The 27,659-nt window shown below is 47.1% G+C and overlaps 1 protein-coding gene across 2 annotated transcripts in view; it reads right to left on the bottom strand.

The window, feature by feature from the left end:
• The window catches only part of UNK (unk zinc finger), a 32,723-nt gene that overhangs the window by 1,449 nt on the left and 3,615 nt on the right, over nucleotides 1-27,659 (bottom strand). The window contains exons 2-15 of one of the 2 annotated variants that reach the window (XM_080924604.1): nucleotides 11,726-11,935; nucleotides 10,604-10,780; nucleotides 10,346-10,476; nucleotides 9,401-9,536; nucleotides 8,769-8,886; nucleotides 8,019-8,103; nucleotides 6,423-6,565; nucleotides 5,889-6,089; nucleotides 5,287-5,352; nucleotides 4,696-4,870; nucleotides 3,642-3,743; nucleotides 3,341-3,529; nucleotides 1,380-1,561; nucleotides 567-824 (exon numbers count right to left, since the gene is read on the bottom strand). In XM_080924604.1, coding sequence (XP_080780730.1) covers nucleotides 567-824; nucleotides 1,380-1,561; nucleotides 3,341-3,529; nucleotides 3,642-3,743; nucleotides 4,696-4,870; nucleotides 5,287-5,352; nucleotides 5,889-6,089; nucleotides 6,423-6,565; nucleotides 8,019-8,103; nucleotides 8,769-8,886; nucleotides 9,401-9,536; nucleotides 10,346-10,476; nucleotides 10,604-10,780; nucleotides 11,726-11,935 — 2,173 coding nt within the window. The remainder of the gene's footprint in view (nucleotides 1-566; nucleotides 825-1,379; nucleotides 1,562-3,340; nucleotides 3,530-3,641; nucleotides 3,744-4,695; nucleotides 4,871-5,286; nucleotides 5,353-5,888; nucleotides 6,090-6,422; nucleotides 6,566-8,018; nucleotides 8,104-8,768; nucleotides 8,887-9,400; nucleotides 9,537-10,345; nucleotides 10,477-10,603; nucleotides 10,781-11,725; nucleotides 11,936-27,659) is intronic. The other variant, XM_080924603.1, reaches the window with a different exon arrangement.

Raw genomic sequence — 27,659 nt, 5'->3', positions numbered from 1 at the left:
CTCACTTCAGCATTCTTGGGAGGAGGAACGTTGAGGAACCAAAGCTTAATATTACCAGAGTCCCACTGGCAAATGAGAGTACCTCAGCTCCTGATCCACCTGCTGCCCCAGCTCTAATGGCCTGAAGGGGGCAGCTGGGTGGCAGCTCCCATTCTCAGGACTTTGGTTGGTACAGAGGTTAATGCCTCTTGTCATATTTGATTTTATCCTAGGCACCCAAGAAAAACCAATGAGGCTCAGGGGACATGTCAAGGGGACTGATAGCTGAGACTTTCCAGCTTCTATTAAGCAAGCTACTCCTAGGGACCTTTCTGAAATGTCTGCTGGATTGTGGAGAGCCAGAGAAGGCACTGTGGGCATGTGACAGCTTAGGTTAATAGCACTGGAGTGGACACACTACTGCCTTTCCTCTCATCATCCTCCTCTAACAGACTACCATTATCATCTCATCCTCCCCCAACAGACTAGCATCATTATCAGCTTAGTGGGGCTCCCAGGAAGGTCCAAGCACTAGGATGACTGTGTGTTGTGTGTCCCACCCCATACTTCTGACTGCCAGGGCTGACCTTGTCCACTTGTTCCAGGTGGACCCGCAGCTGCTTCTGGATGGAGTACAGGGTAGAGAGGGAGAGTGCCTCCAGGTCAGGGGCAGCTGGCAGGGTCTGGGCTTCCGGCACCGTGTGCAGCCGCTCCAACTCCTCCTGCAGTTTCTTCACCCGCAGCTCCAGGGCGTCCCGCTGCTCCCGGGCCAGCTCACACTCTGCTCCAGCCGCACTGGCCCGCTCACCAGCCTCCTCTGCTTCCTTCTTCCAGGCATCACAAGCCTGTGGGCCCAATATGGAGCACCTTATCACAATGGCCCCCTGCCCCCGCGCCCTTGCCCTCCCCACCTCTGAGCGAGCATCTCCAGGAGCCAGTGGGACACTCTGTCTACGGGGCCTACTAGGAAGCTGGGCCTGCTGTCTGGGGAGGGGGAAGGGAGAAAGCTGCTGTTGCCTGTGGAGAAGAGAGGTTTCGGGGCCTCAGCAGACCTTCCTTTAAACGACAGGGGCATAAGGCAGGGCTCACAGCTTAGCCTGCATCCCAGTTAGCTGGTGGCAGCTGGAGGTGGCCTAACTCAGAATCTAGAAGCATAGAAAGGCAGGAGGTCCTGGGGCCATTTTAAAAACAATTCCCAAATGGAGTCCCAGGCCTGTAGTGCCAGCCACCATAACATTCTGACTGGCAAGACCAGTCCTCCCATGTTGGGGGAAGGCGAGCACAATTTTGTTCTGTTCTTTAGGCCCCTGCTTCCCCCACCCGAAGCCTACTGTGTAGGATGGGCTTGGGCTTGATGCCACCAGGCACTGGGTACTGCAGGTGGGCGTGGGGCCCGGTACCTGCTTGGCCTGCTTCCAGGACTCCTCCCACTGCTTGATGGTGCCGTTAGCTTCATCTAGCTCTTGCCGAAGCCGGGCCAGCTCAGCAGCCCCTGGCCCTGATAGGAAGGCAGGGGAAGTGCCTGGGGAGAAGCTTCCAGAGGCAAAATGCTCCCAGATGCTGCTGTTCATCCCGTTCAGACCTGCCCCGGGGGGGAGGAACATCAGCTGTGCAGGGCTTAGGCCCAGGCCCTGGCCAGCCCCGCATGGGCTGCCACACGCTGGCTGAACACTGGTGTGTGAAGGTGTCCCTTGGCTGAGTCAGATCTAAACCTTAGTGTTATCTGGCACTACCTGTCAATCTTAGCATGCTTTTCTGTTCAGGGGATTCTTATCATGGCCTTGGGGCTTAGGACTGGGTGGGAGAGTAATTTGTGCCCTATCTTGTTGGACCATTGCATAGGTCTTTGTATCCCAGTGAGAGGTGGCAAAGGGTCCTGACTGACAAGATCAGATAGGACAAAAGCCACCAGCCAGTGCCTCCTGTGATGCTGCTAGAGCAGCAGTGCCAAGTCAGCCTGGGCCATCTCCCTTGTTTTTCAGGCTGGACAAAAACATGTCCTAGCAAGAGCCCCTAACAGAACAGGAGAGCCCGAGCGTCTGACTCCAGGAGCCTCTTTCCTGCCCATTAGCTTTCACAGGCTGCCAGGGCACAGCCTGTCTTCATGATCTCCTTATCTACTGATGGCTGTTCCAGGCACTTCTGCTTGCTCCCCTCCCTGCTAATTGAACCAGATTTCAGACTACCTCACCCCCACACCCCCTCTAAGCAATAGAGGAAAAAAGAAGACACTGGATCGGTGCACACTTCACAGACCTCTGAGCTTTCTTTTTTTAGGGGGGGGGAGGGAGGGAGGGAGAGAGGGAGAGAGAGAGAGAGAGAGAGAGAGAGAGAGAGAGGACACACCTTCAGTGTGCGATGTCTGACCCTGTCTGCTAGTGTGCATGGATCCTGTGTCACTCAGTACACTGTGTGCCCAGCACTGCTGGCAGTACCTGAGATGACACTTGCATTGATACAGCAGAGCTAGAGTCACCCAGCAAGGGGGCAGAGGGAGCCTGTGGGTAGGGCTCCAGAATGTGAGAGTCAAAAAGATACAGCATTTGCTTTTAACTGGATACAACCTTCTAACCCCAGAAGCCTCTTCTATACCGAGGACCAACTGTAAATTCCTGGCTGAGATGGACTCCCTAAGCTGACCAGAACTTCAAGGACTGACTGGAGGTCCGGGATCAGAGAATTGTTCATGAAAGCAGTGGCCTGTGCTGAGTGTTGTATATCTCTTAACTGACTCAGGGAAATCCCCACATAGCCTCCATCTGGGAGCCTTGCTCTTGGTGAGGTGGCCTAGTCTCTAGGTCTCCATGCCGTCCATCCCACCACTAACCCTGGAAAGCACTCGGGCTCTGGCTCCCTCAGTTCAAAGCCTGGGCAGGTTAGATGTCTCTGATGCCTCTCCCTGCTCTAACTGGTTCCCTTGTTCTTTAGTGATTCTCAATAGTGGGACCAGCTGCTAGGAACTCTGGGTAACCGGACAAAAGTGTGTGTGTGTGTGTGTGTGTGTGAGTGTGTGTGTGTGTGTGTGGCCTCTGCTGTGCTCACTAAACTAGTGTGATCAGGCGAAACTGAACTGAAGAGCAGTCCTCCACCCTGGGGCCTGAAGCCACTGCTTCTCCAGGTGCCAGAGTGTCCTAATACATGCCTTAGCAATTCACATTCTCCTCATGGGCACTGCACCCATTCCACAGTACAAGAAGCTAAGACAGAGGCTGGGCTTCTGCCTTCTGGTCCAACCATGTGGATATGGAGAAGCAGCCAGCCTGAAGTCCTGGCTCTAACCTGTAGCTGGGTGATGTGTCATGGGCAGAGCACACAGGAATTTGCTAAAAGACACCAGGTTCTTATCCAGTCCATTTCTTACCCAAAGATCCATGTGATGCTGAGGTCCCCAAAAATGTGTTTTCTGACTGACTCAAGTGGCCCTGGGGTTGCTGCAGAAAATGTGAGGAGAGGCTGACGGGAGGGGATGGAGAAGCGGAGTGGAAGGAGGCTGAGCTGCCTAAGGAGCCAGGGATGTTCACAGGCGCAGAACTCTGCAACAAACTGCCGCCTGTAAGAGAGACCCGGAGGGTGGGCTGTGTGAGGGCCAGGCAAGCCATGTGGGGAACAGGTGAAACCCCAGGGCACCCTTCAGGCCATCCTGGCCTACCCACAGCCAGTACCGATTGTGATGCTGCTAGGGTGGGGCACTGTGCTGTTATCAAAAGTCTTCTCCAGGGCAGCTACTCCAAACTCATTCAGGTCCAGGTCATCCAAGGCAGACTCTAGGGACAGAGACTGGAGTGTGGGCTCCCAAGGAGCATACCCTTGGCTCTGGGCTTCATGGCCCTGACTACCTCATTCATTCCTCAACCCTAAAGAAACCTGTCCAGTCCAGCCCAAGTGCCCCTTCTTTCTGAACTCTTCTTTGATGCCCCTAGGAGGAATCAAGATCCAACCCAGTCCAGTGTGGTTTGGCATGGCAGTAGTCCCTGCATTCTGAAGCCCGAGACCAGAGGACTAGCAGTTCAAGGCCAACCGGGGCTATATAGCAAGACCTCATCTTAAGGAGAAAAACTTGACTGAATTAAGACTGCAGCGCTGTCTACACTGTGAGTTCCAGAAGTGTACTGTGGTCTCTTTAGGCCAGGACACGTGTTCCATTCTGAGTTTCTCAGGGGTAGCACTCTGACCCTGTGAGGCCATGCATATTAGGTACCTGCAAAGGCCAGTCTTTTTGGAACTGGCCTGGTTAGGAGAAGGTACTGCTTCCCTCCTGGATGGCAGAAGCAGTTTGGACATGGGGCTGCCTGCCTCCCCAGTGCCTGGCACAAAGTGGGCACATAAACAACAATAGAAAGGGGCGCTGATTTTTTTTCCTCCTAGAGCTGAGAACCAAACCCAGGGCCTTACATGCTACCATCGAGTTACATCTAGTCTACAGCACTAGCTGCTAACTATCAGCACTCTGAGGATGGATACACAGGCGTTTACTTCCCGAGGATGCCTAGTTAAGGAACTAAGGCTGCACGACAACTTTCCTGAGGGTCTCCACAACCTAGTCTTGGCCCTCCATGATGAACTCATTCTCCTTTGGCTCAGAGGACCTGGGTGTCTGCCCCGACAAGCCAGATGTCTACAGTATGTGGTATGTTTATCCACGTCTCACTTGAGTACACCTTGTGTCTCTGACTCCAGGTCCAGTCCTAGGCTCGCAAACAAACCCTGCCTAGTTACCTATGACCGACTCTACCGTGTCGCTGGTTGGGTAGAAGGGCAGAGCATTTGCATTCATGCCAGGGGCGCTGCTGGTGCCTGCAGGGCTGGGGGGAGTGGCTGCCAAGCTGGAGGTAATACTGGAAGAGATGCTGGAAGTCAGGGGGCTGCCCACAGGGAGGATGCCCAGCACGTCCTGCAAAGAGAGTGGGAAATAGCAATGGGATGCTTGCCTACAGAAGCTTTGGCAGAGGCTAGGAAAGACCAGTTAGGTATAAAGGAATCAGGACTTTATAGGCCTGGGTGCTGTCCCAGGCCCACCCTGTTGAATGGCTATAGATAGAAAAGTGGAACCCGAAGGCCATTAGCTTCTTACCCTTGAGGCTCACAGTAGAGATGGGGATGGAGATGCTCTCCAAACATTACTGCTGAATGGGGAAGTCTCAGCGGAGATGGCTCCAGAGCCTGACCCCCGCCCTTTGTAGACTTGGGGTTGGATGCCCCTTAGTCCTACCTTACTTTGTGGAGAAACTACCTACTTGCTGACACTAGCTGGGGCTCTGGGCCTGTCCTAGCTACAGTGATACCAGAATAGGAGAGAGAGCTCTGTACCTGTTTGGGTTGAAGCAGGGGCTGCTCTTGACTCCTGGGCTCTAGCGAATGGGGTTTTAATTTAGCCTGAGAGAGAAAAATTAGGGAGCAGGAAGTGATTACAGTACCGGGCAGCTTAAAGGTTAGTGTCCACCTAGCCTTGCTATGTCCACTGAGAGGAGGGACAAGGAGTGACAGGGCTGGTCACCTGCCACACAAAACCTTCTCCTCCTCTTCCCAGCTTTCTCTACACATATACCCTCTCCCAGCCCCCTTCTCCGCCTCCTGGTCTGAACAAGAGACTGGTTCCTTCTCTAGGTAACAAGCCCAGGTTTGTCTCCTGCTATTAGAGACTCCTCTGTCCTGGCCTCCAGATCCTGTCTTATTAGGCTTTACAGTTTGGAAGGGAAAGGGGGACAATCTTATATCCAATGACTGGCTTAATGGCTCAAGGGAAGCTATGTAGCCTTTTGCAGAGTGAACACAGCTTCATAAAAGAAAAGTGAGAGATAATCCAGAAGAGGGTGAGGTGCGGTGCTGCCTCCTAGCTTTCAAAGCCTCAGCTGCTCGTCCCATAGGAAAGGCTCAGCTTACTGGTCTCACACCCTGTGCTGCTCCTTTACCTGGCACTTGAAATTCTTCAGGTACTCCGTCCCAACCTGGTCTTCCCTCTCGAAGCCAGGAGCCTTCTTGTAGCTGCCAGGGGCAAGGCTGGACTCCCCAGGGAAGACCAGGCCCTCCAGGTTTGAGGCCTTCCTGCTGGGGCCTGGCGGAGAGCTGCAGAGGTGAGATGGACTGCCCAGGCCACTATTCCTACAGAGGAGCTGCAGAAGAGGACAGGTTGGTGATGGGCAATGGGTACAGTGGGTACAGGGGAATGGCCACCCTCCAACCCTGCTTCAAAGGGCTGTGGTCAGGGGCATCAAAAGCACTCAAGGACCCTGTGCCTCAGAAGGAATTTGACAGACAGGAGTGACAGAGGCTTATCCCAGCCCTGCCTAGGCTGATCACTACTGGCTCTGAAGACACATCCCCACCTCCTTGCCCTTGGCCCCAGGTCAAATAACAGGGCGTCAAGCGCCTGGAGCAAAGAAAGACAGGAGCTGCTCCTGGGCAGGCAAGGTGCCCACCCACTCACTCCCACGACAGGCACGTACGGCGCTGAGGTCAGGGGCATGCGGGCTGGAGGGGCTCACAGGGACCGAGTCTCCGGCAGCAGATGGCATGTACAAAACTGGACCCTGCTGGGTAGGGCTGGATACGGCTGAGGAAGGCTGCACATCATCATTTAAGGGTGGCGCTGCAAGAAAGGATGGGGTCAGCAGGTTCCCCAGCCATGTCTGTCCCTGCGCATGTACCCGAACATCTCCATTGGCATTGTACATTCCACAATTAACTGGAGATACAAGTAATACGATGGGCTTCACTTCTCAGAAAAGAAAACTGAGGTTCGGAAAGGTCAGGTAACGTTCCTGAGATAACAGGGACAGGAGACAGAAGGGCTGGGGTCTCCAGCCCATTCTGAGTAACCCAACTCTTGGTGAACAGTTTCTCTGTACTGCTGCAAATGGTGGTCCCAGTCTCTACAGCCACCAACTACCTCTGAACCCTCCATCTGCTTCCCCTAGAGCTTTCTGTTTATTTTCTCCTCTCAGAGACAGAGCAGAACCTAGAAAGAGGGTGAGAAGATCCTTGATCTGCAAAGGAGAGGTATCAACCCCAGCACCCACTCCATGATGGAAGAGACAGCCTGGAGCACGAATGGTGTCCTAGACTTAGGCTGTTTCACAGTGCAACAGGCCACCTGACACCACTGAGCACCTGAAATGAGCTTACTTACACTGAAATGGGCTGTAAGGGTTAAAATGACTTGGGGAAGATGGCTCTAGGTTAAGAGCACTGGCTGCTCTTCCAGAGGTCCTGAGTTCAATTCCCAGCAACCACATGGTGGCTCACAACCATCTGTAATGGGATCTGGTGTGTCTGAAGACAGACATAGTATATTCATACACATAAAATAAATCTTTTTAAAAAATTATTTTAAAAAGTGACTATCACTTAAGACTCAGCACAAAAACAGTAAACACCTTGATACTTAATTACTTATTAAAACTATACTGGTTTTCAAAAATGAATCAATTAATTAATTAGTTGATTAATTTTGAGGCAGGGTTTCCCTACATAGTAACTCACCACATAGACCAGGCTGGCCTCAAACTTAAAGATAGATACACTTGCCTCTACCCACTCAGAGCTGGTAGTAAAGGCATGTACCAGCATAACCAGCTATGAAATCACTTTATATTCTAATAAGTAAAAATGTTAAAATTAATTTAACCCGTTTTTTCTTTTTTTAAAGAATGCCATATGAGACAACCTTATACTCTGATGGATGGCTCTGCTCAGAAAGACCAAGCAGGCTCACAAGGGAAGACCTCCATGCTCAGGGTAACTGAGCTGGCCGGTTGCTGTAGATGCTTGGTGCCTCACCTTTGCCTGGAATTCAAAACCCAGAAGGACCAGAGTCTCTGAATCTATCTTGGGCTCTTAGAAGCTGCACTAGGGCTTCAAGAGTGAATGGGAGTGAGTTCCAGAGTGACTGGGGAACTGTAACTTCCAGTGGGGATGAGACAAATGAAGTCAGTCCTGTGCACAGGGCACTGCCAGGAACTGGCCCCGTGCCTGAGCCTCAGCAGAGGTGAGGGGAAGGAAAGGAAGACAGGGAACTGCCCAGAGCCATGGGAACTACATACGTTCTATGTGGGCAAAGGCGCAAAAAGGTCCTCGGGGACAGCTGCCCGACTGCTGCATGTCGTTGCACTTGGTAGACTTATAGATCTAAAGCGGGAAAAACAGAGCAGAATCAGGCCAAGTTCAACCACAGGTGACACTTTCACTGAGGCAGGGCTAACTTAGAATCCCTCTCTACTTCAGTCCCTTCTATTCCTGCCTCTACCAACTTCTTTTCAGGGGACAGGGTACCAATACAGCCTATGGCTGCCTTCAACTCAACTGTCCTGCCACACTGTCTCATGCCCTGAGGTGACAGGCACACACCACACACCAAGCTTTTCATTACCAACCTCCTCCTCAGATCTCGGGGTAGCCTACACTACCAATGCCCTCCTTCTGGAGACACAGGTCTCACCAGGCATTACAAGGAGGTAGGCTCCTCTCAGGAGTGACTGCGGTGATTGCTATGAGCATGCCTCCTCATATTAAATGTGCCAAGACCCAGGAAGCACAGTCACATTCAAAACGTCCACCAGGGAACCCGGGCTTGTGAGCTCTATTGGGTTTACCTACACCCCTTGTGATGTCTACAGCCACAGAAACTGTCCTCACATCTGTCTGTCTTGCTGTCCTGGCTCCCACAGATAGGGCAGGCACAGGCACTCCAGAAGCAGGAGTACGATAATACTGTGCAAGTACACTATCCTTCTCTAGGACAGTGCCAGGATGTGCGCTTGTGGTCTCACTTCTGCCCTCCTCTCAGGACCCACCTCTGGGTGGAACTGCTGCTCTGTGCGCGTGTGGCAATACTGGCAGGCATCTCCATTTTCACACTTGCCAGGGTCTCCCCACTCGTCCCCATGCTTGACGTTTGGACACGGAGATGACCTGGTCCAACAAAAAGGGACCATACAACAGCAAGAGTGGAATAGGCTGGTACCTGTACTTGGATCCTGCGTGCCCCACCCCCGCCCCGTCTCCCTGTCTCACAAGTTCAGGTACAGAAATGGGTAAGAACAGCGATGGAGGAAGGGACTCACTGGGTTACTACATCAGGTTGCTCTTCTGGCCCAGGAGGACAGTTTTGTTCCCTTGAGCCAGGCACTAAACTTCTGACAGCCCAAGAAGCAGGCCACAGCCATATCACACTTCCCACACTGGCCTGGCCCTACTCCAGTATACACACCCTGAAGAAATCAGCAATGGATGGGCCTCATGCAAGAACTGGAGAGGGTTCCCACCATCAAGACATCCTTCATATCTCCTCCTTTCATAACGGGGCCCTATAAACCCTGGGGCTTGGCTTCCTGCCTCCTTGAGAACCACAATGGTGGCGGTCTCAGTCATGATTCCTTCCCTGCCACTTTTCCCTCCTATGACTGGCCTCTTAGGGCCAAAGGACCTGTATTTGTGCTTCCGAGGACTCCGGCGCCGGTCCTTGCTGTTGTGGTAGTAGGGACAGGCATAGCCCTGGCGGCACAGCCGAGGGGGCTTCTTGCACGGCTCTGTCTTATAGTTCCCCAGCACATACGCAGTCTCTGCACAGAAGGTCAGAGGGCAGGGGTCAGGGAGTGGAGTTGGAGCATCCCAAGAACAGCAGCAGTAAAGTGTAGGGAAGGCATGGAAGAGCTAATGGGAGGGGATCCCAGAGCTGAGATCCCATGCAAGGCATCAACAGGGCCTCTTCTTTACAGGCTGTGGACATGCATGGTGTGTGTGTGTATGGACGAGAGTGGATGTGGGAAAGCCCAGGGGAATGCAGTCTATCTGGAAACTTCCTTGCAAGCCTTTTGAATGACAGGTCTAATATGAAATGAAGGGGTAGAAATGGCTGAAGAGGGGCTGGAGAGATGGCTCAGTGGTTAAAAGCACTGACTCTTCTTCCAGAGGTCCTGAGTTCAATTCCCAGCACCCACATGGTGGCTCACAGTCATCTGTAATGAGATCGGACGCCCTCTTCTGGTGTGTCTGACGACAGCTACAGTATATTTTTATATATATAAATAAAATAAATAAATCTTTTTAAAGAGAGAAAGAAATGGCTGAAGAAATGGCTCAGCGGTTAAGAGCACTTGCTGTTCCTGCAGAAGACCTGGGTTCAGTTCACAGCACCACCATGGTGACTCACAACCATCCATAAGTATGCACACCGTACACAGAAACACATACAGATCAAACAGTCATAAACATCAAATAAATATTTAAAATGAGACAGTTAAATGGGATGATGAAGGACTAGATTCCTAATAGAAATGGCAGCTTCCACTGGAAAGTCGGACAGTTACCAGTCAAGGCATCGAGTAGCTATGGATAGGGGAGTACAGAAACCACCTGATGCTGCCTGTACCTTGCCACCGGGGTTCCTCGCCGAGGATTTTTTCTATCATGGCATGGCTTGCTGCCCCAGCCGACTGGCCCTCTATGCTGCCCTCTACTGTAGTCTGGCCATTTTGCAAGGCCTCCATGGCCTGGAGCTCCCTGGGAGAAGAGGAAAGGACACAAGGTGGGGAGGAGAAGCACAAGAGAATGGGAGTCACAGTACTGTTAGTTCTTCTGACTTGTTGAGGTGAGCTGCTCCCCTCCCCACAGCTCAGCATCAGCTTACCTGATGTCGTAAACAGGGGAGCGAAGGTCATGTGGGCCGTGGGCAAAAGCGCAGTGCAGGCCATTTTTGGTGCAGTTGCCTTTTGAGTCTGTCTCATGGATGCAGATTCCAGTTTTATAGTAACGGAGGTGGTACCTGCGCTCTGTGTCCCCTGTGGTCCTGTGCAGGAATGGGCACCTGGAACACAGCATCCCAAGTCAGTCAACTCTGCCTCCCAAGGCGCTGAGGGCTGTCACCATGATCCAGAGGATACAGTGGTGATAGACAGAGGAGGAGAAGGATGAGTTCTCTGGCCACAAGGGCTTTGTGTCTGAGTACTAAGATCTGAAGGGTTTGGAGCCCCCAGGCAGATACTTTAGAGGACATACTTCTGGAAGAACACGTTTGGATAACGATACCGCTGTAGGAAAAGCTCAGAATACTATACAGAACCTGGGAGTGCTTCCCAGTATTTTCTGAGAGGTTGTAACAAATGACGAAAAAGGTCAAAAATGGTTCTCCACCTCATTTATTAATGGTATAGCTAATTCCTGAACAGGGGATTATGAAAAGACATTTAAAGTTCTTGAACAAGCTAGGTGTGATGGCACACACCTTTAATCCCAGCCCTTGGGAGGCAGAGGCAGGTGGATCTCTGTGAATTTGAGGCCAGCTTGGTATATGTAATGAGTTCTAGGACAGCAGGATCTTGTTATGAGACCCTGCCTCAAACAACAACAAAGATCATCCAATTGGGAAACTGGTGAGGCAGGCCCTCTGTCTCTGTGTCTCTGTCTCAGCTGCCACCACAATGGGAATTACACAGGATGATGCAGCAGATGGGTACGGGACATGGAAGGTGAAAGAAAACCCAAGGAATCAGCTTTGTCCAAATGTGGTTCTGTGGGCTTAGTGGAAGAAAGGCTGATTTTTGGTTTTCATATAATATAGGCAAAGGAAAATGGAAGCCACTTCCAATGCTGTACCTTTAAGTCAGGGCAAGGATGAGCCCAAGTTTGACTTATAGGTTGTAGCCAGGAACCCAAAACAGCCTTGGCCTAGCTCTCTAAATGTCCCATGCTTATTCTGAGGGCATCTGACCCAGGAGACCTGGGCTCCTCTGAGGGCAGGCAGGGCACTCACTCGTCGCCCTCTGGGCAGAGGCCTGTAGCCTCGTCGTACTTGGTGCAGTAGACATCTGGACTGTAGTTGAATGTGCCATCCCGCCGGCGGATGGAGCGGCGGCGACGCTGGTTCACAAAGTGCCAGTGGAAGCAGGTATAGGGCCGATGCTGTGTGCATTTGTGCTGTACGAAGAGTGGGCACTGCTCTGTGCGGAACTCCTTCAGGTACCTGCAGAGAGACTGTCTATAAGGGGTGGGACAGGAGCAGAGTAAGCTCCTTGTTTCCCTGCAAAAAGTGAGCCACCAAGTCCCAAGGGCCCTGCTCTGGGGTGCCAATTCCACTGGGATAGCAGGAGAGGTCCAGGGCCGAAGCTGGACCTCAGATTTTAGATCTGTCCCAGCATCTAGATTCTACACAGCATGAGCCACAGGCCACAAGAGCCTTGTGTATTGTAGAGGCCAGCAGTAGCTTAGCTGAGTGAGCCATCTGAGGTTTCCCAGGCCCAGCCACTAATCATAGGGAAAGGGTTATTCACAAGAGCATGAACAGCCTCCCTGTGGTTCCTTGCTGCCCCCCAAAACCTGACCATCTGGAGACCTCCCCTATATCAAGAACCACACTGGTACTGTGGACTGAGGGGAGAAATATGGAGACACTGCTTTGGGCCCTGTTTGCAAAATGTTCCTCTGGACAAGCTCTAATCACTCACTGTCCTTGAGATGTCTTCACATCCACACAAATATTGGGAAGGAGGTCACATAGAGGTTCTGACCTTTTCCTTGGACTGAACTGTCCTGTCATCTCACGCAAGACGATAACTGGGGCTGTTCTCTCTCTTCTACCCTCATGTATTAATAGCAGAATGTCAAAAATTCTCTCCCATACTCCACACAGTAGAAGGCTTCATTCTGATGGGGCATTGTGGTTGTTATGCAGGTGAGGGCAAGCACAAGATATGGAAAGGCCTGTGATTGGGCAGTGAAAACGATAGGCGTGGGCAAAGTTCTAAAAGGCAGAGATAGGAGAGGAGGAGAAGAAGCCAAGATGGAGGAGGAAGATGATGATCCACCCCCTGTGGCTTTAAACAGCCACAGGTAGCTATGAATATCTTATAAGGGATGGGTTATTATAGGACAATCTGTCTTATCTAGATGGACAGTTGATACCAATATCAACTGGCTCTGAGTTTACTGTGTAGACTTTTTGTGGAGTGAGAATTCACTGATATAAATCTGACTGACAAATTACAAGTTTCTGGAGTTTTGATTTTTGTCAGGCTAGTGGGAGTTATGACAATAACCACAGGGGGTAGTTGCTGGGAATGTGAGCAGGGTCTGCAGCAGAGAGACTACCAGGGATAGAAAGTAGCTGGGGGTAGCGTTGCATGGTACACTCACTGGGACCATTTGCTGCTTTTATAATTACTACAGGACTGTGATGGTTTATTATATGCTTGGCCCAGGGAGTGGCACTATTTGAAGGTGTGGCCTTGATGGAGTATGTCACTGTGGGTGTGGGCTTAAGACCCTCACCCAACTTTTTGGAAGTCAGTCTTCAACTAATGACCTTCAGATAAAAATGTAGAATTTACAGTTCCTCCTGCACCATGCCTGCCTGGATGCTGCCATGTTCCTACCTTGATGATAATGAACTGAACTTCTGAACCTGTAAGCCAGCCCCAATTAAATGCTGTCCTTTTAAGACTTGCCTTGGTCATGGTGTCTTTTTACAGCAGTAAAACCCTAACTAAGACAAACACATACCTTGGGACAATTTGTTTTCTTTATTTAATCCCACCTAAGGTTTTCCTAGACTGGGGCAGGAACTGTCCTGTTGACTAGGCAGTCAGTGCAGTTTTCTTTAAATATTTCACGGTGTACAGTGTATGTATGGCGGGTGGGAAAGGAACATATGCCACAGCACATGTATGGAAGTCAGAAGACAACTCTGTGGAACTGGCTTTCTCCTTCCACATTCACATGGGTCCCAGGATTGAACTCAGGTCACCAGGTGCTATCTTCAAAACCATTGGCAGGCCATTTTCTTCAGGCACTCTCTCAAACGTAATTATACAGGCAATCAATGGGCTGGGAGGTGAGGAGACATGCAGAGTGCCCAGTGTAGGGAGAGAGACAGAAGCAACCTGATTTGAACTGGCTGTTGTTATTCAAGTGGAGCCTAGATCTGGAGGGCATAGAGATAGGGCTTCTGCCCAAATGCCTGAGGACTAAGCAGACCAATAAAAGCAGGGATCAGATAGAAGTGTCTGGGTCAGGGCCAAGCACTGAGACAGGAGCAGGTGTCTGTCCTGCTTGTGTTTTCATGGGAGAGATATACAGTACACGGGACTGATGGAAAGGTGGAAAGGGATGTAAGGGCTTTGCTCCTGCTATCTTTGGAACTAAGGATCCATCCCTGTGACCCAGGCTGGGATGGAAGAAGGGTTAAAGGGAGGGGTGCTAGCAGACAACAGTTCTGCAGAAAGGAAACAGGAGAGACACATGGTATCCAGTTCCATGAGTGCCATGTTCCTCTATAGGAGTATGTGCAGCAAACTCCACAAGCTGTAGAGCTACTGAGCCCCAAATACATCCTGAGACAATAGAGAAATCGGGGAGGCCATACGACCTGATGCTCTCCTGGTTCTTTGGCATTTAAACAAAAGATCTCTCCTGTTTGCCTGGCTAGAAAGACAACCTGCACACTAAGTTAGGTATACTCATGCTCCAAGCTACTAGGCTGATCCTTTGAGAAATACAATTCTTCCTACTCCTTGGGTCCACTATGTGAACTCATGTAAAAAATGGGGTGAAGAGGAAGGGAGGAAACTGAACCTTGAGCCAGAAGTGCTTAGGGCTAGCAAAGTACATACAGAACACCCACTTAAGTTGGTGCTCCAGATAAACAATGAGTACCTTCCTATATTCCATAGGACATACTAATACTGAAGAACTGAACCACTGTGTATCTGTGAGTCTATCTAGCTGGTATCCAGTATTTTACTATTCTCTTGAGGCTGTTGTTGCCCAAGCTGGCCTCAAAGTCCTAGGCTTAGGTAATCTTTCTGCCTTAAGACTCCCAAATAGCTAGGATTATAGGTGCAAGCCACACTAACCATTAGGGGAACAGGCTGTGTTTTTCTTTGTAAAATAAAATTTTGGTGCTTCTTTAAAAAAAAAGAAGCAAAAAGGAAGTTTGACAAGGTATAATGGCATAGTCTTTAACCCCACCACTTGGCACAGGCACCAGCAGGTTTGGGGTCAGCCTGGTCTATACAGTAAGACCCTGTGTCAGGAAAAAAAAAGCATTTGAGGCTGGGCTTAGTGGTACACACTTTAATCTCAGCATTTAGGTGGTAGAGGAAGATGAATCTCTGTGAACTGGAAACCAGTCTTTACAACATAGAGGATTTCAGGCTAGCCAGGACTATTTAGTGAGGCTCTGTCTCAATAATAACAATAAAACAAAAAGTTTGGTGTCAGCATCTTGGTGAGAACATCGGAGACAGGGAAGGGCACTAATATGTAGTCCCTAGCTTGGGCATAGTTGTTCTGACAAGCAAAAGCTATGCACAGGAGCTTCCATCCTTGGAGCAGAAATGTCTCCAGTGACACATGCATATGGCTCTACACATCCTGCCAGACAGGAATTCCTTAGGTGGGTTAGAGGCAACAAATCATTAAGTCACATGTCCACTGATACTGTCAGGTCCACCCTTTTTATAGGGCTCGTTATTCTTCCTAAAGCCTGGGTAAGCCAACACCACTCAGCCTCCAATTACCATCCATCCAGCAGGCCCACGGTGCTCTTCTGTCTCTTTTGTCTCCTCTTCACTCTGGCCTAACTAAGACAGGGACTGGGGTATTGCTGTGATAGGCCTGACCGTGCTTTTGTTTGGAAGAATGTGGATTTTGGGACTTTGGATTTGGAAAGCTGTGGAAGGTTTTAAATGGGGCTTAATAGGCTATTCTAGAAAGAATATGGAAGACTTTATTACTGAGAGTGATTTGAAATGTGCTGACTTGGATCAAGCGGTTTCAGTGGAGAATTTCAGTATGTGGTGAAGAACAAGGTTGCTTTTTGCCCTTGTCCAAAGAATCTGCCTAAATTTAAGATGAAGAGATTTAGATTAATCACTTTGAAAAGGGAAGTCTCAAAACAGCCTGGTGTAAGGTCTGTTGTGTGGTTACTAAAGTTCACCCTTATGAAGAGCATTTTAATGAAAAGGAACAAGTTGAGAAAGGAAAGATACAAAATATATGTTCGAGTATTAAAGGGACACCAGGAAGTGAAATGGAGCTAAATCCTGTGTTCAAGAATTTTAAATTGGATTATGGATGTAAGGACCTTGAGGCAAAATCCCACCCAGTTACATTAGCTCCAGGCAACTTAGTGCAAACCTTTAATCCCAAGAGTCAAAGACTAGCAGATCTCTATATCCAGGGCCAGCCTAGAACAGAGCAAGTTCTAGGTGAAGAAAAGCTTAAATCCAGGTATGGTGGTACACACCTTTAATCCCAGGAGACTGGCACACAGATCTCTAAATTCAAGGTCAATCTACAGAGAAAGATCCGGGGCAGCCAAGTTTAGGCAGTGAAGGAGTTAGAAAAGAGGAATCTAGTGATAATGTAACAGAACAAGGGGGGCATGTTCCAGCTTCTGCAAGCAGCAGAATTTGGCAGCTTCTGCCATGTGGCTCCGGCCTTATATTTAAGAGGAGAAGGAGACCACTGGGACAATTGATGCTGGTCAGCTGGAGCTAAGAAATCAAGAACAGACAAGCATCACTGAGGTGAAATTTACTGGGAAGTGTTTTCTGAGAGGACAAAACACTGTGTTCCAGAGATAGCCAAGGTTGTACCTCATGCTGCAGCTGTACTTGATAATGTGTAAGAATCACCCAGGTGGTACTGGTTTTGAAGGCACGAAGGCATCATGAAGAACAGCTGAGGCTTGGGACTGTAAGAGGCCATGGAAGGCCATTGGTGAAAGTTCAGCCTCAGTTGTAGTTGACAATTCAGGATGAAGGGGTCATGCAAAGGATTTGAGTCTTGGCACCATGAAGGGAGCCTATGAGAGGCTACTGGTGAAGCCTAGTTGCAACGGAAGACCCCAGTGTATTGGAGATGCCAGTACCATGGGATGATCACCAAGAACAACAGCAAAGGTGTAATGGGTCAACCTGAGCTTGAAGTGCTACAGACGGCAGAGCTGGAGAAGTGAAGCCAGCCCTTGGAGGAGCCCAGATCTTATGTGGATCCCAGACATTGAAACAAGAAGCTATAATATTGAAATTGCCTCAGAGACCCAAAGATGTTAAAGATGCCAGAGCTGCAGGATACCTACCAAGGAAAGCTCCTAACAGGGAGTGGAACCAGCCCAGGAGAAAGAAGTTTGTTGCAGTCAACAAAGATGAAAAAGGAGTTGAATCTGAAGACTGCTTTGACATCAGGCATGGAGATGGCAGAATTTGGAGTTTGCCTGACTTAATCCAAGGATTACAGGTAAGTGATTGGATGGATCTCAGAAGAGACTTTGAACTTTGGACTTTTAACACTGTTGATACTGCTACAGACTATGGGGACTTTGGAAGTTGAACTAAATGCACTTTTTATTATGCGGTGTTTAGGTATGGCCCCCACAGACTCATATGTTTGAACAAGCCTATGGGGCCCAGAGAGTGGAATGTGATGGTTTGTATATGCTTGGCCCAGGGAGTGTCTCTATTAGAAGGTGTAACTTTGTGGGGGAAGTGTGTCATTCTGGGGGTGGGCTTGGAGACACTCCTGCACCATGCCTGCCTGGATGCTGCCATGCTCCTGCCTTGATACTGGACTGAACCTGTAAGCCTGCCCCAATTAAATGTTGTCCTTTATATACTTTATAACTTGCATTGGTCATGATGTCTGTTCACAGCAATAAAACCCTAACTAAAGACACTTAACATCTGTTTAAATCTGGATACACACTAGGCTACCTTGGGAATAAAACATAACTCTATTCATGTTTTACATACATTTTAGAAGTATGAACTAGGCTTGAGAGGTGGCTCAGTGGTTAAGAGCACTGACTGCTCTTCCAGAGGTCCTGAGCTCAAATTCCAGCAACCATATGGTGGCTCAGAACCAACTGTAATAAGATCTGATGCCCTCTTCTGGTGTGTTTGAAGACAGCTACAGTGTACTCATATATAATGAATAGATAAATCTTTAAAAGAAAAAAGTATGAACTCCCGAGTAACCAGAATTATAGGTATGCACATCATACCCAGCCATACCTGTGACCCAGTACACAGAACGAGGAGAGAAACTTCCCACTTGGTTTTAATTTTTCTTTATTTTTGTATTTGCACATGTATGTGTGCATGAGTACATGGTGCACATGTGTGTGGAGGCCACAGTTGATGTTGGGTGTCTTCCTTTTTAGCTCTCCACCTACTTCTTAAGACAAAGGCAATTTGGCTAGACCAGTGAGCCAGCAAACCATCAGGATCTTCCTGTCTCCAATTCAAAGTGCTGAGATTACAGGCATGTGCCACCATGCCTAGCTTTATCTGGATGCTGGGCATTCAAAACCAGGTCCTCATGCTTAGGAGATAAGTGTTTTACTAATGAGACATCAAGCCTGGCCCTCTACTTGGGATGTCATGTCTGTGATCACAGTTCTGTACTTGAGGGTTTTAGGCTAGACCTGAGTTCACAATGCTCTACTATACGTGACTACATAATACTACTAACACCTCATGACAGCACCACGAGGCAGAGCATCCCAGGGAGCACCCAGCCTCGGGCTGTGTGAGATTTGCTAGTGAGTGACTCGGAACTTAGCACTCAGGACTGAATGAGACTGCAGAAAAATTCTCATAGGACAAAAGACCAAACACATAGTTTTTTAAAGGAGAACTTTAAGTCCTACAAGACGGCGCAGCAGGTCAGAGTGGCTGTGCAAGCCTGGTATGAGCATAAGCCCCAGAATTTAAAAAAAAAAAAAAAAAAAAGGCAAGAAGAGACTATTGATGCCACAAAGCTGACCTCTGACAGCCACGTGCCAACCCCCATCAGACACAGACAGACATAAATACACGCATACAAACAATACATTAAAAAAGTAAAGCTACTTTTGAAGGACTGAAGAGATAGCTTAGCAATTAAGAATACTGTCTGCTCTTTCAGAGACCCAGGTTCAAGTCCCAGCACCTACATGGTAGCTTTTAACTTCAGTAACTTTACTCCGGGATATCATATACCCTCTTCTGGCCTTTGCAGGTACCAAGTGTGCACTTGATATACACAAAATGCAGGACACACACACACTTCATACTACTTTTGGAGCTGCTGAGATGGCTCTGTGGACCTGGGTTTGATTCTCAGAACCACATGGTAGGTCACAACCATGCATAACTCCAGTTCCAGGGGATGACTCACACATGGTGCATTCACATACATGCAGGCAAATATTCATACACAATAAACAAATAAATAAACACACAAATAATAAATGCTACTTTTTAACTCACTATAATCAGAGATTTCTAAACTTATGCAAAAGCCATTTACTAATGACCAGAGTAACCTACTGCCTCTGTCCTCTGGACAGACAGGATGACAGATGTGGACCCATCCGACCTTGCGAGAGCTGAGTTTTCAAAGGATATGCACAGCTATGTCCAGTCAGCCCTGGTCCATCTTTGTACTTCAAAAGTCCAAAAGCATTTGGTCGTGGGGCCCAGGACTTTAATCCTGGGCCTCAGGAGGCAGAGGCTAGTGGATCCCTATGAACTGAAGGCTAGCCTTACCTACACAGCAGCTTTAGGTCAGCCAGGGCTTCATAGTGAGATGATGCCTCAAAGAAAAAGAAAAGTTCAAAAAGAACAAGATCTAAGAACTAAATGAATGATGATCCATTTTTCTCAGCCCTCCAGAAATCCAAGACTAAAAGTCAAGGGACACTTCCCTGGCTTCCCAGTTCCTGCAAGGACTGAGAGGAAGCAAGACTCTGGGACTACATTCTTTACACTGTAATCTCCCAGAGCCCCTCACTCAAGGATCCGTAGAAGCCAAGAAGCAGTGATCCACAGGGCACAGGACAACTCAACAAACTACTCAGGCACCTGAGTAAAAAGCCATCACAGCCGGGTAAGGGGTACACATATGTAGTCCCGACTCTTGGAAAGGTAAAAGAGACAGATCACTGAGTTTAAGGCCAGGCCAGCCACAGGCAAAAAGAAGAAAACAATGAACGTTTCACATAGTCACTGTTAGCCTTTAGAAACTTTTCTCCCAGAAATTTTATATACATTTAGTAATCATAATCAATTTGTAAAATGATTAGTGCTCTTCAAACTTAAACCAGATGCATGCACCTACTTAAAGAAAAATAACGCTGATTTATTTTCAACACTCACTGAATTATCTTTATTTTCTAAAACTGGGGGGGGGGTTGAAAGGCAGGCTACAGGCTACATAAAATCTAAATTCAAGGGCTGGAGAGATGTCCCAGCTGATAAGAGAATGTGCTGTTCCTGCAGGGACCAGAGTCACACCCACCTGTAATTTCAAGCTCCAGGGGCTCTAGAGCCTTCTTTTGGCCTCTCTGGGCACTGCACTTACATGGTACACATACACACACACCGCTCTACACACGTACACATAATTTAAAATAATAAGAATAAATTTTAACTCTTCGGGCTTGGGCTCCGGTTCCAGAGACATGGCTAAACACACCAAGAAGGTCGGGATCGTCGGGAAGTACGGGACCCGCCATGGTGCCTCCCTCCGGAAAATGGTGAAGAAAACTGAAATCAGCCAGCACGCCAAGTACACGTGCTCCTTCTGTGGCAAGACCAAGATGAAGAGATGAGTCTTTGGCATCTGGCACTGCAGTTCCAGCATGAAAACAGTGGCAGGCGGGACCTGGACCTACAATACCACTTCTGCAGGAGTCCTACCATCTGAGACTTGCCTGGCCTGCAATAAACGGGTTAGTTTACAGAACAAAAAAAAAAAAAAAAAAAAAAAAAAAACCAAATTTTAAAAATCTAAATTCAATCAGGTGTTGTGGCGCATTCCTTTCACCACTGCACTCATCGGATCTCTGTGACTTCAAGGCCAGCCTGATCTACAAAATCAGTACCACCAGGAAAGCCAGGGCTATACAGACAGAATTCATCTGGGAAAAAAAAACCAAGGAAACAAACAAAGAACCCAGAAATTCAGTCTGGAAAGGCTGAATGGGGAGAAAAGGTGAGCATGATCAAAACAGACGGTATACACGTAAAAAATTTCCCAAAGGAATACACAAAAATATACCAAAACCCAAAACAGGGCCAGCAAAATGGCTTAGTAGCTAAAGGCACCCCCCACCAAGCTTGATAATCTGAGTTCAATCTGTGCTACCTACACAGTAGAAGAAAACAGATTTATGCAAGCTGTCCTCAGTCGCAAATGAACACACATACAAATAGATAAATGTTAGCAGGAACGTGGCCTTACAACAGTGTGTGAAAGGCAGGCAGTCCAATGAGGGTTCTGCAATGCCTGGAGAGCAGATGTACAAAGAGCTGTTCTGTCAAAGACTGACCCACAGGTATCCTATGGACTTAAGACTTTATTTTGGTGTAATGCTGCCAAGGAAGGCGCCTGCTTAGGGCTACTGAATGAGGAAGTGACTTGGGCTGAGCTCAGAACCTAATAAGGGGTCAAGTACAGTGTACCATCCTGAGACTAACAATGTAAGGAGATCCTGTCACAAAACATAAAGCATTTAAAATGTATAAATGCCAGGAACTGCCCTTTGCACTGTGCCATCACCACCTCAGCTCTAGCACTCTAAGCCCCACCTGTATGAGTTCATAGAACCCTTTCAGCAACCTACCCTGTTCAGTAAACTATAGTGTGGCACAGCTGGGCTCACACACAGTAGACACAACCATGAGACAGGCCCTTAATCACCTTACTGACTATTAACCTCACTTAACTGAATCAAAGGAAAACATAAGCAACACCAAACAGGTAGCTGTCAGGCTGCCCTGTGTATGTATCAAGGAGCATTTCTGTCAGAACATACAATACCACAAGTTAATAAAAGGAAACAAGAACAAGGCATATGCCACACACCTTCACTCTCAGCGCTCAGGTGGCACAGGCAAGTGGATCTTTAGGAGTTTGGAGTCAACCTGCTCTACATAGCAAATTTCAGGATAGCAAAACAAGGCTACGTATCCAGACCTAACCTCAAAATGAATGAATGAAGAAAGATAGATGTTACCTTTAAATATGTCTACTAGGTATTTGCCCCCCCCAAGTATTCACTACAAAGGGCTCATATTAATAATAAATTATAAGTTAGTTTTCAAGTAGAAAAGTATTGATCTCTAATTTATATTTAGACAGATTTGATTCACACAGACTTAAACTAGTTAAAACTTTAATAACTCACCATATAAAAAAATTTAACCAACTCTTTTTTTTCTGAATCTATTTCTCTCGTGTGAGAGTTCTATAGATTAGCCATGATGAAACCTGAACCTTCCCATTCCTTGTTAAGAAGCCAATCTTTCAGGACTGATGGTGGCCATATGGGTCAATGTTGAACATGGGACGCACGCAAACTGTGATATAAAAAAGGAGTGGAAATTGAGGGATTTTACAGAAAAATTAAAAATTTGCTGTGGTTACCACAAGGAGTGCAGAGATAGTCATTAGATCAACCTAAGTGCCTGAATCCCATGGGCTGGCTGCCCTACATGCCCATGCAAACCTATAGACATGAGAAGGCCTTGTGCGCTCCTCTATCTTAGCAGACATCCTCTCCTACCCTTTCCAGCCCTGGGAAGGGAGCCCAGCTCATGTCATGAACCCAGTGGAGAAAACAGGCTTCTTCCTTTTAACAGTTGTCAATTTAGAGACAACACTTCTCAAGCTTTCTGTGAATGTCTACTTAGCTCAAAAGCTCTCTGACCTGCCCACATGCGGGCACTCATGGAAGAATTCAGATACTGAAAGGTTGGGGAGCAGGACACCTTGAAGCTTTTTGAAAATCAGTCTTTCCCATATTTGAACAGAAGGCTGCTGAACAGATCATATATGTTCAAAAGCCTCACTATGGAAGTAATCTTTATTTTGAGAAAAAGCCATACAGTTTAATCTCATTAAAGTGTATATTTGGTAGTTTTCAGTATATTTAATCATGTGCAATTCACTGGGCTGAGAATGTTCCTCAGTTGGTCAGGGGCTTGACTTTGGCTAGATGTCCTGGATCACATAAACCACAAATGGTAATGAACCCCTGTAATCTCAGCATGCAGGAGGTAGAGGCAGGAATATTGTAAACTCAAGGTCATACTTGGTAGACTAGCAGATCTGAGGCCAGCCTGAGCTAGCTGAGACAATGCTTGAGAAGGGGGTGCGGGGAGAATCGTAAGAGAGGTAGCAGGGCGGTGAGGGAGATGGGGGGGGGGAGAAACATTAGGATAACTAACATGTGTTGATTAAAAAAATTTTTTTTTAAGCAGAAAAATCAGTGTTGCTGGGCACATGAGGGAGAGGCAGGCAGATCTGTGTGAGTTGCCAGGGCTATGTAAAGTCCCTGTCTCAGAGAAAAACAAAAAAAGATGTAATCATCACAGCTGTCTAATTCTAGAATATTCTCATTGAACAAAAAAATACATCCCATGCTCATGATCACATGTGCTGTTTTACCCATGTTTCTCCAGGTTTCTCTGTTGTTAGGCATACTAAGAAAATTATCTAGGGTGAATCTATAGACCATATGCTATCCTATGGAATGCTGCTCATCTGGATAATACCAAACCAAAAGGCTTAGTGTTTTTAACAATCAGGTTAATATAACTTTATGTATTAGCTAAGGATGGCAGAAATTACATCCAGCATCCACCTTCACATAACTAACTCATTAGTATGCCCCCAAATTCATCCTCGTTAAAGGGGGCAGCAGAGGCCAGGCATGGTGGTGCTTGCCTCTAGCTATTAATCTCGGCACGCAGAGGCAGGAGGATCCCTGTGAGTTTCAGAACAGCCAGGGCTATATGAAGAGAGATCCTGTCTTAAAAATAAGGGGGAGGAAGCAGTAATACTTAGATTAGCCACAACTGTCGATAGTTGCAACTTCAAAATACATTAGATATTCTTGGCCAGTGGGAATACTTCTTTAGGATAAAACACAATTAGATAGCAAAACCTTTAATTATTAAACAAGTACTGTTCAGATTGAAAACATAACTAGAAGTCTTTCTCCTCCACCTCCTTCCACTACTGCAAGCAGAGCTGTAATGGAACCTGCTTTCACAGTTTCTGACCCAGCAGCTTCTAACATAAAATAACAGTCAGGCAAATAAATGCCTATCAAGAAAGCCTGCCTATGCACTTCTCGGGCTGCAGGACTCTAAGTGTGCACACGGCTTCTGAGACTCAGGAGTAGAGACCTCACCTTCGGGTATCAGGGTGTTGGAAGCGGGAAGTAGTAGGTCCACGAGGTTGTCTTGTTTGCTGCACTTACATGGGGTGCTATCTCCAGAGAAGCTCCTTACAGAGTGCCCAAGATGGAGGTCTCTAAGTTGTTCTCAGAGTTGTCCTGCCACCCTTAGCAATAGGTCAGTCTTTGTAGGTTGACAGAGACCACCAGTCAAAGCAGATGCATATGGACTGAGGGAGCCTTCTTAGGTATCTAACACCGCTGGATTAAAACAAAGAGACTTAACCATTGAGCAAATGGTAACTTTAATCACTACTTTAGGTATAACAACAAATGACAAGTAGGTACCAGGCTGAAAAGCCAGTGTCAGCATGGCACTGAATTAATGGAATTTAGTGAGCCTTGACTTGAAGCCACAAGGAGCCCTTCTGTTCTGCAGAAAATTAATTTGATTTGATAAACATGTAAATACAATCCAGAAAGGATTACTCAAGAGATTACTCAACTCTTCCTCTCTGATGCTGCTAAGCAATGAGTTCAGTGAGTGACTTCTGTTGTTCAATAAGCTGCACTCCAGTATGTGTGGCTTTACTGCAGTCTGCAACAATGATTTCAATACATGATTCTTCCAACACAATCAGATGAAATCATGTAAAGTTCATAACAGTAATGTAGAGGGGCTGGAGAGATGGCTCTGAGGTTAAGAGCACTGCCTGCTCTTCCAGAGGTCCTGAGTTCAAATCCCAGCAACTACATGGTGGCTCACAACCATCTGTAATAGGATCTGGTGCCCTCTTCTGGTGTGTCTGAAGACTCATATACATAAAATAAATTAAAATTTTATTTAAAAAAAGTAATCTAGCAACTAAAACTGCCTCAAAATAGCCTCCCTTTTTATACATAGTAGGCAATCATCCTACCAACTAAAGTACATCTGTAACTATGTCATCTTTCCTGAATAAAGTTCAAGAAATCAACCCTGGACTGGGAAGATGGCTAAGAGTTTGTACCTATGGGCAAGTCTAATAACCTAAATTCAATCTGGGAAATCCACATGGTACATAAAGAAAACCCACTCTTACAAACTGTTCTCTGATTTCCCCAGCCCACAAAATATATCCAATGTTACACCTACAACAACAACAAAAACAAAAAAAAACAAAAAAACCAAGGTCTAAATCTAGGAGATGCCTGCACAGACAGGATTATAGAGTATTTCTCTTCTAAGAAATCACCTAGAGGGCAGATATGTTGCATGCCTTTAATCCCTGCACTGGCAAGGAGACAGCTCTGAGTTCAAAAACTACACAATGAGACCTTTAAAAAATAAACAAATAAAATAACTCCAAAACCCTTTCAGTAACTTGAATTTCATTTTCCTGGATCAAGAGCATTAACAAGTCTGAGAATCAAGCAAAGCTGAAAGACTCAAAAACAGGTATGTCTGAAGCATACTTCCTCCTATAGGGGCAAAGTAACACAATGATACCTTCCTCAGCCCATCTGGAGGGAGAGGCAGGCAGATCTCAGCCTGGTCTACAGAGTGAGATCCAGGACAGACAGAACTACATAGTAAGACCCTGCATCTCACAAACAAACTTTCCTCCTGTCCTTTCAAGCAAAGCTGTTTAATATTCTCATTCTTCTCTCTCTCTCTCTCTCTCTCTCTCTCTCTCTCTCTCTCTCTCTCTCTCTGTGTGTGTGTGTGTGTGTGTGTGTGTGTGTGTGTGTATGTGTGTAGTAGGGGTCAGAAACTAGTAGAGAGGATTCTCTTTCCACCTTCCTGTGGGTCCTGAGTCAGGTCATCAGGCTAACCAAATTACTTGTACCCACTGAGCCATCTAGTCAGCCCTCAATTAACTGTCTTTTTTTTTTTTTTTTTTCATTTTTGAGATGGGGTCTCTCCCTGTATTCCTGACTATCCTAGAACTCCAGAGATCTGTGAGTGCTGGGATCAAAGGCACCATACCACACCCAGCCTAACTGCTTGGTTCTTTCTTTTTTTCTTTTCTCTTTGACAGGATCTCATATAATATATCCCAGGCTGTTTTCCAACTCACTGTAAAGACACTCCCAAACATGTGCCTCCTCACTGTGCATCCCAGGCTGCTGTAGGATTTACAACATAACCCAGGTGACTTTGAATCTGCAGCAATCCTCCAGCCTCAGGCTAAGGCCATAAATCTGAGAGTACAATCACTATGCCTGGTTCAACAAATTATTTTAAATTATGTTTTTTTTTCTATGTGAGTAGGTGTTTTGCATGTGCCTGGCGCTTGTGGATACCAGAAAGAGGGCATCAAACACCCCAGAACTGGAGTTGCAGGAAGCTCAGTGAGGATGCTGGGAACTGAACTCAGGCTCCCTGGAAAAACAGCAAATACTCTTAACCACTGAGATATCCCTCCCCAGCCATTGGCAAATTTTCTTGTGTGTGTGAGTGCTTGTGTTTCTTTGAGACAGTGTTTCTCTGTGTGCCCCTGGCTGTCTTGGAACTTACACAATGTAGACCAGGCTGGCTTCCAGCATTTTGCCTGCCTCTGCCTCCTGAGTGCTGGCATTTAAGGTGTGGGACACCACCTGGCCAACTTCTCATTCTTCAATCTGTTTTTCATAAAACTCTTCCAATATACAAAGTAGACTTGCTATAAACAAAGCTGTCTTAAATTTGCCCTTGTCAAGTAAAGAGATACAGGTGGTTCTCACGCTAGAAATGTCAACACATGTCACCATCATTTTCTAATGCTAATCAAATACTTGGAACTACATAACAGACAGAAGTCTAATATAATCATATTTTTCTATAAGGACTGATTCCTCAAGGCTAGCACAAATAACAGCAACCATTTGCTGATTATTTCAATTTTCCTTAATGCAAGATTGTTTAAATAAGAAAGGGCTGAAGAGATGGCTCAGTGGTTAAGAGCACTGACTGCTCTTCCAGAGGTCCTGAGTTCAATTCCCAGCAACCACACACATGGTGGCTCACAACCATCTGTAATGGATTCCAATGCCCTCTTCTGGTGTGTCTGAAGACAGCTACAATGTTATCATATATATATGATATACACACATATATATATACACATACATATACATATACATAGTTACAAAAATCTTAAAAACAACAGCAACAAAAACTTCTAAAATAAGATTAAAGGGAAATATCAACAAAATAACTATCTTTCAAACCATCTTTTCATGAACTTCTGACTACTAGAGTGTTCCAGCCTTCCTGAACACAGGTCTGTAATCCCAGCACATGGGAGGTAGAGGCAGAGGGGTCAGCAGTAACTTGGGGTCATCTTCCACAGAAAACCTTGAGTGAAACTAAAGGAACCTGCAAGTCAAGTGTTGGCAGCAGACACCTCAAAGAAAGATGGGTCCTGAGCTTGAGGCAGGCTGGGCTTGAGAACACTGCCCCAAAACAAACCCCCTTAAAAACAACAGGTCAGAAAGTTTTAAAAAACAAAACATTATGGGACTGGAGAGATAATTCAATGGTTAATAGCACTGACTG

This window comes from Micromys minutus (genome assembly GCF_963924665.1).
Source record: "Micromys minutus genome assembly, chromosome: 10".
NCBI classification, from domain to species: Eukaryota; Metazoa; Chordata; class Mammalia; order Rodentia; family Muridae; genus Micromys; species Micromys minutus.
This window is presented reverse-complemented; position numbering and strand designations above follow the sequence as displayed.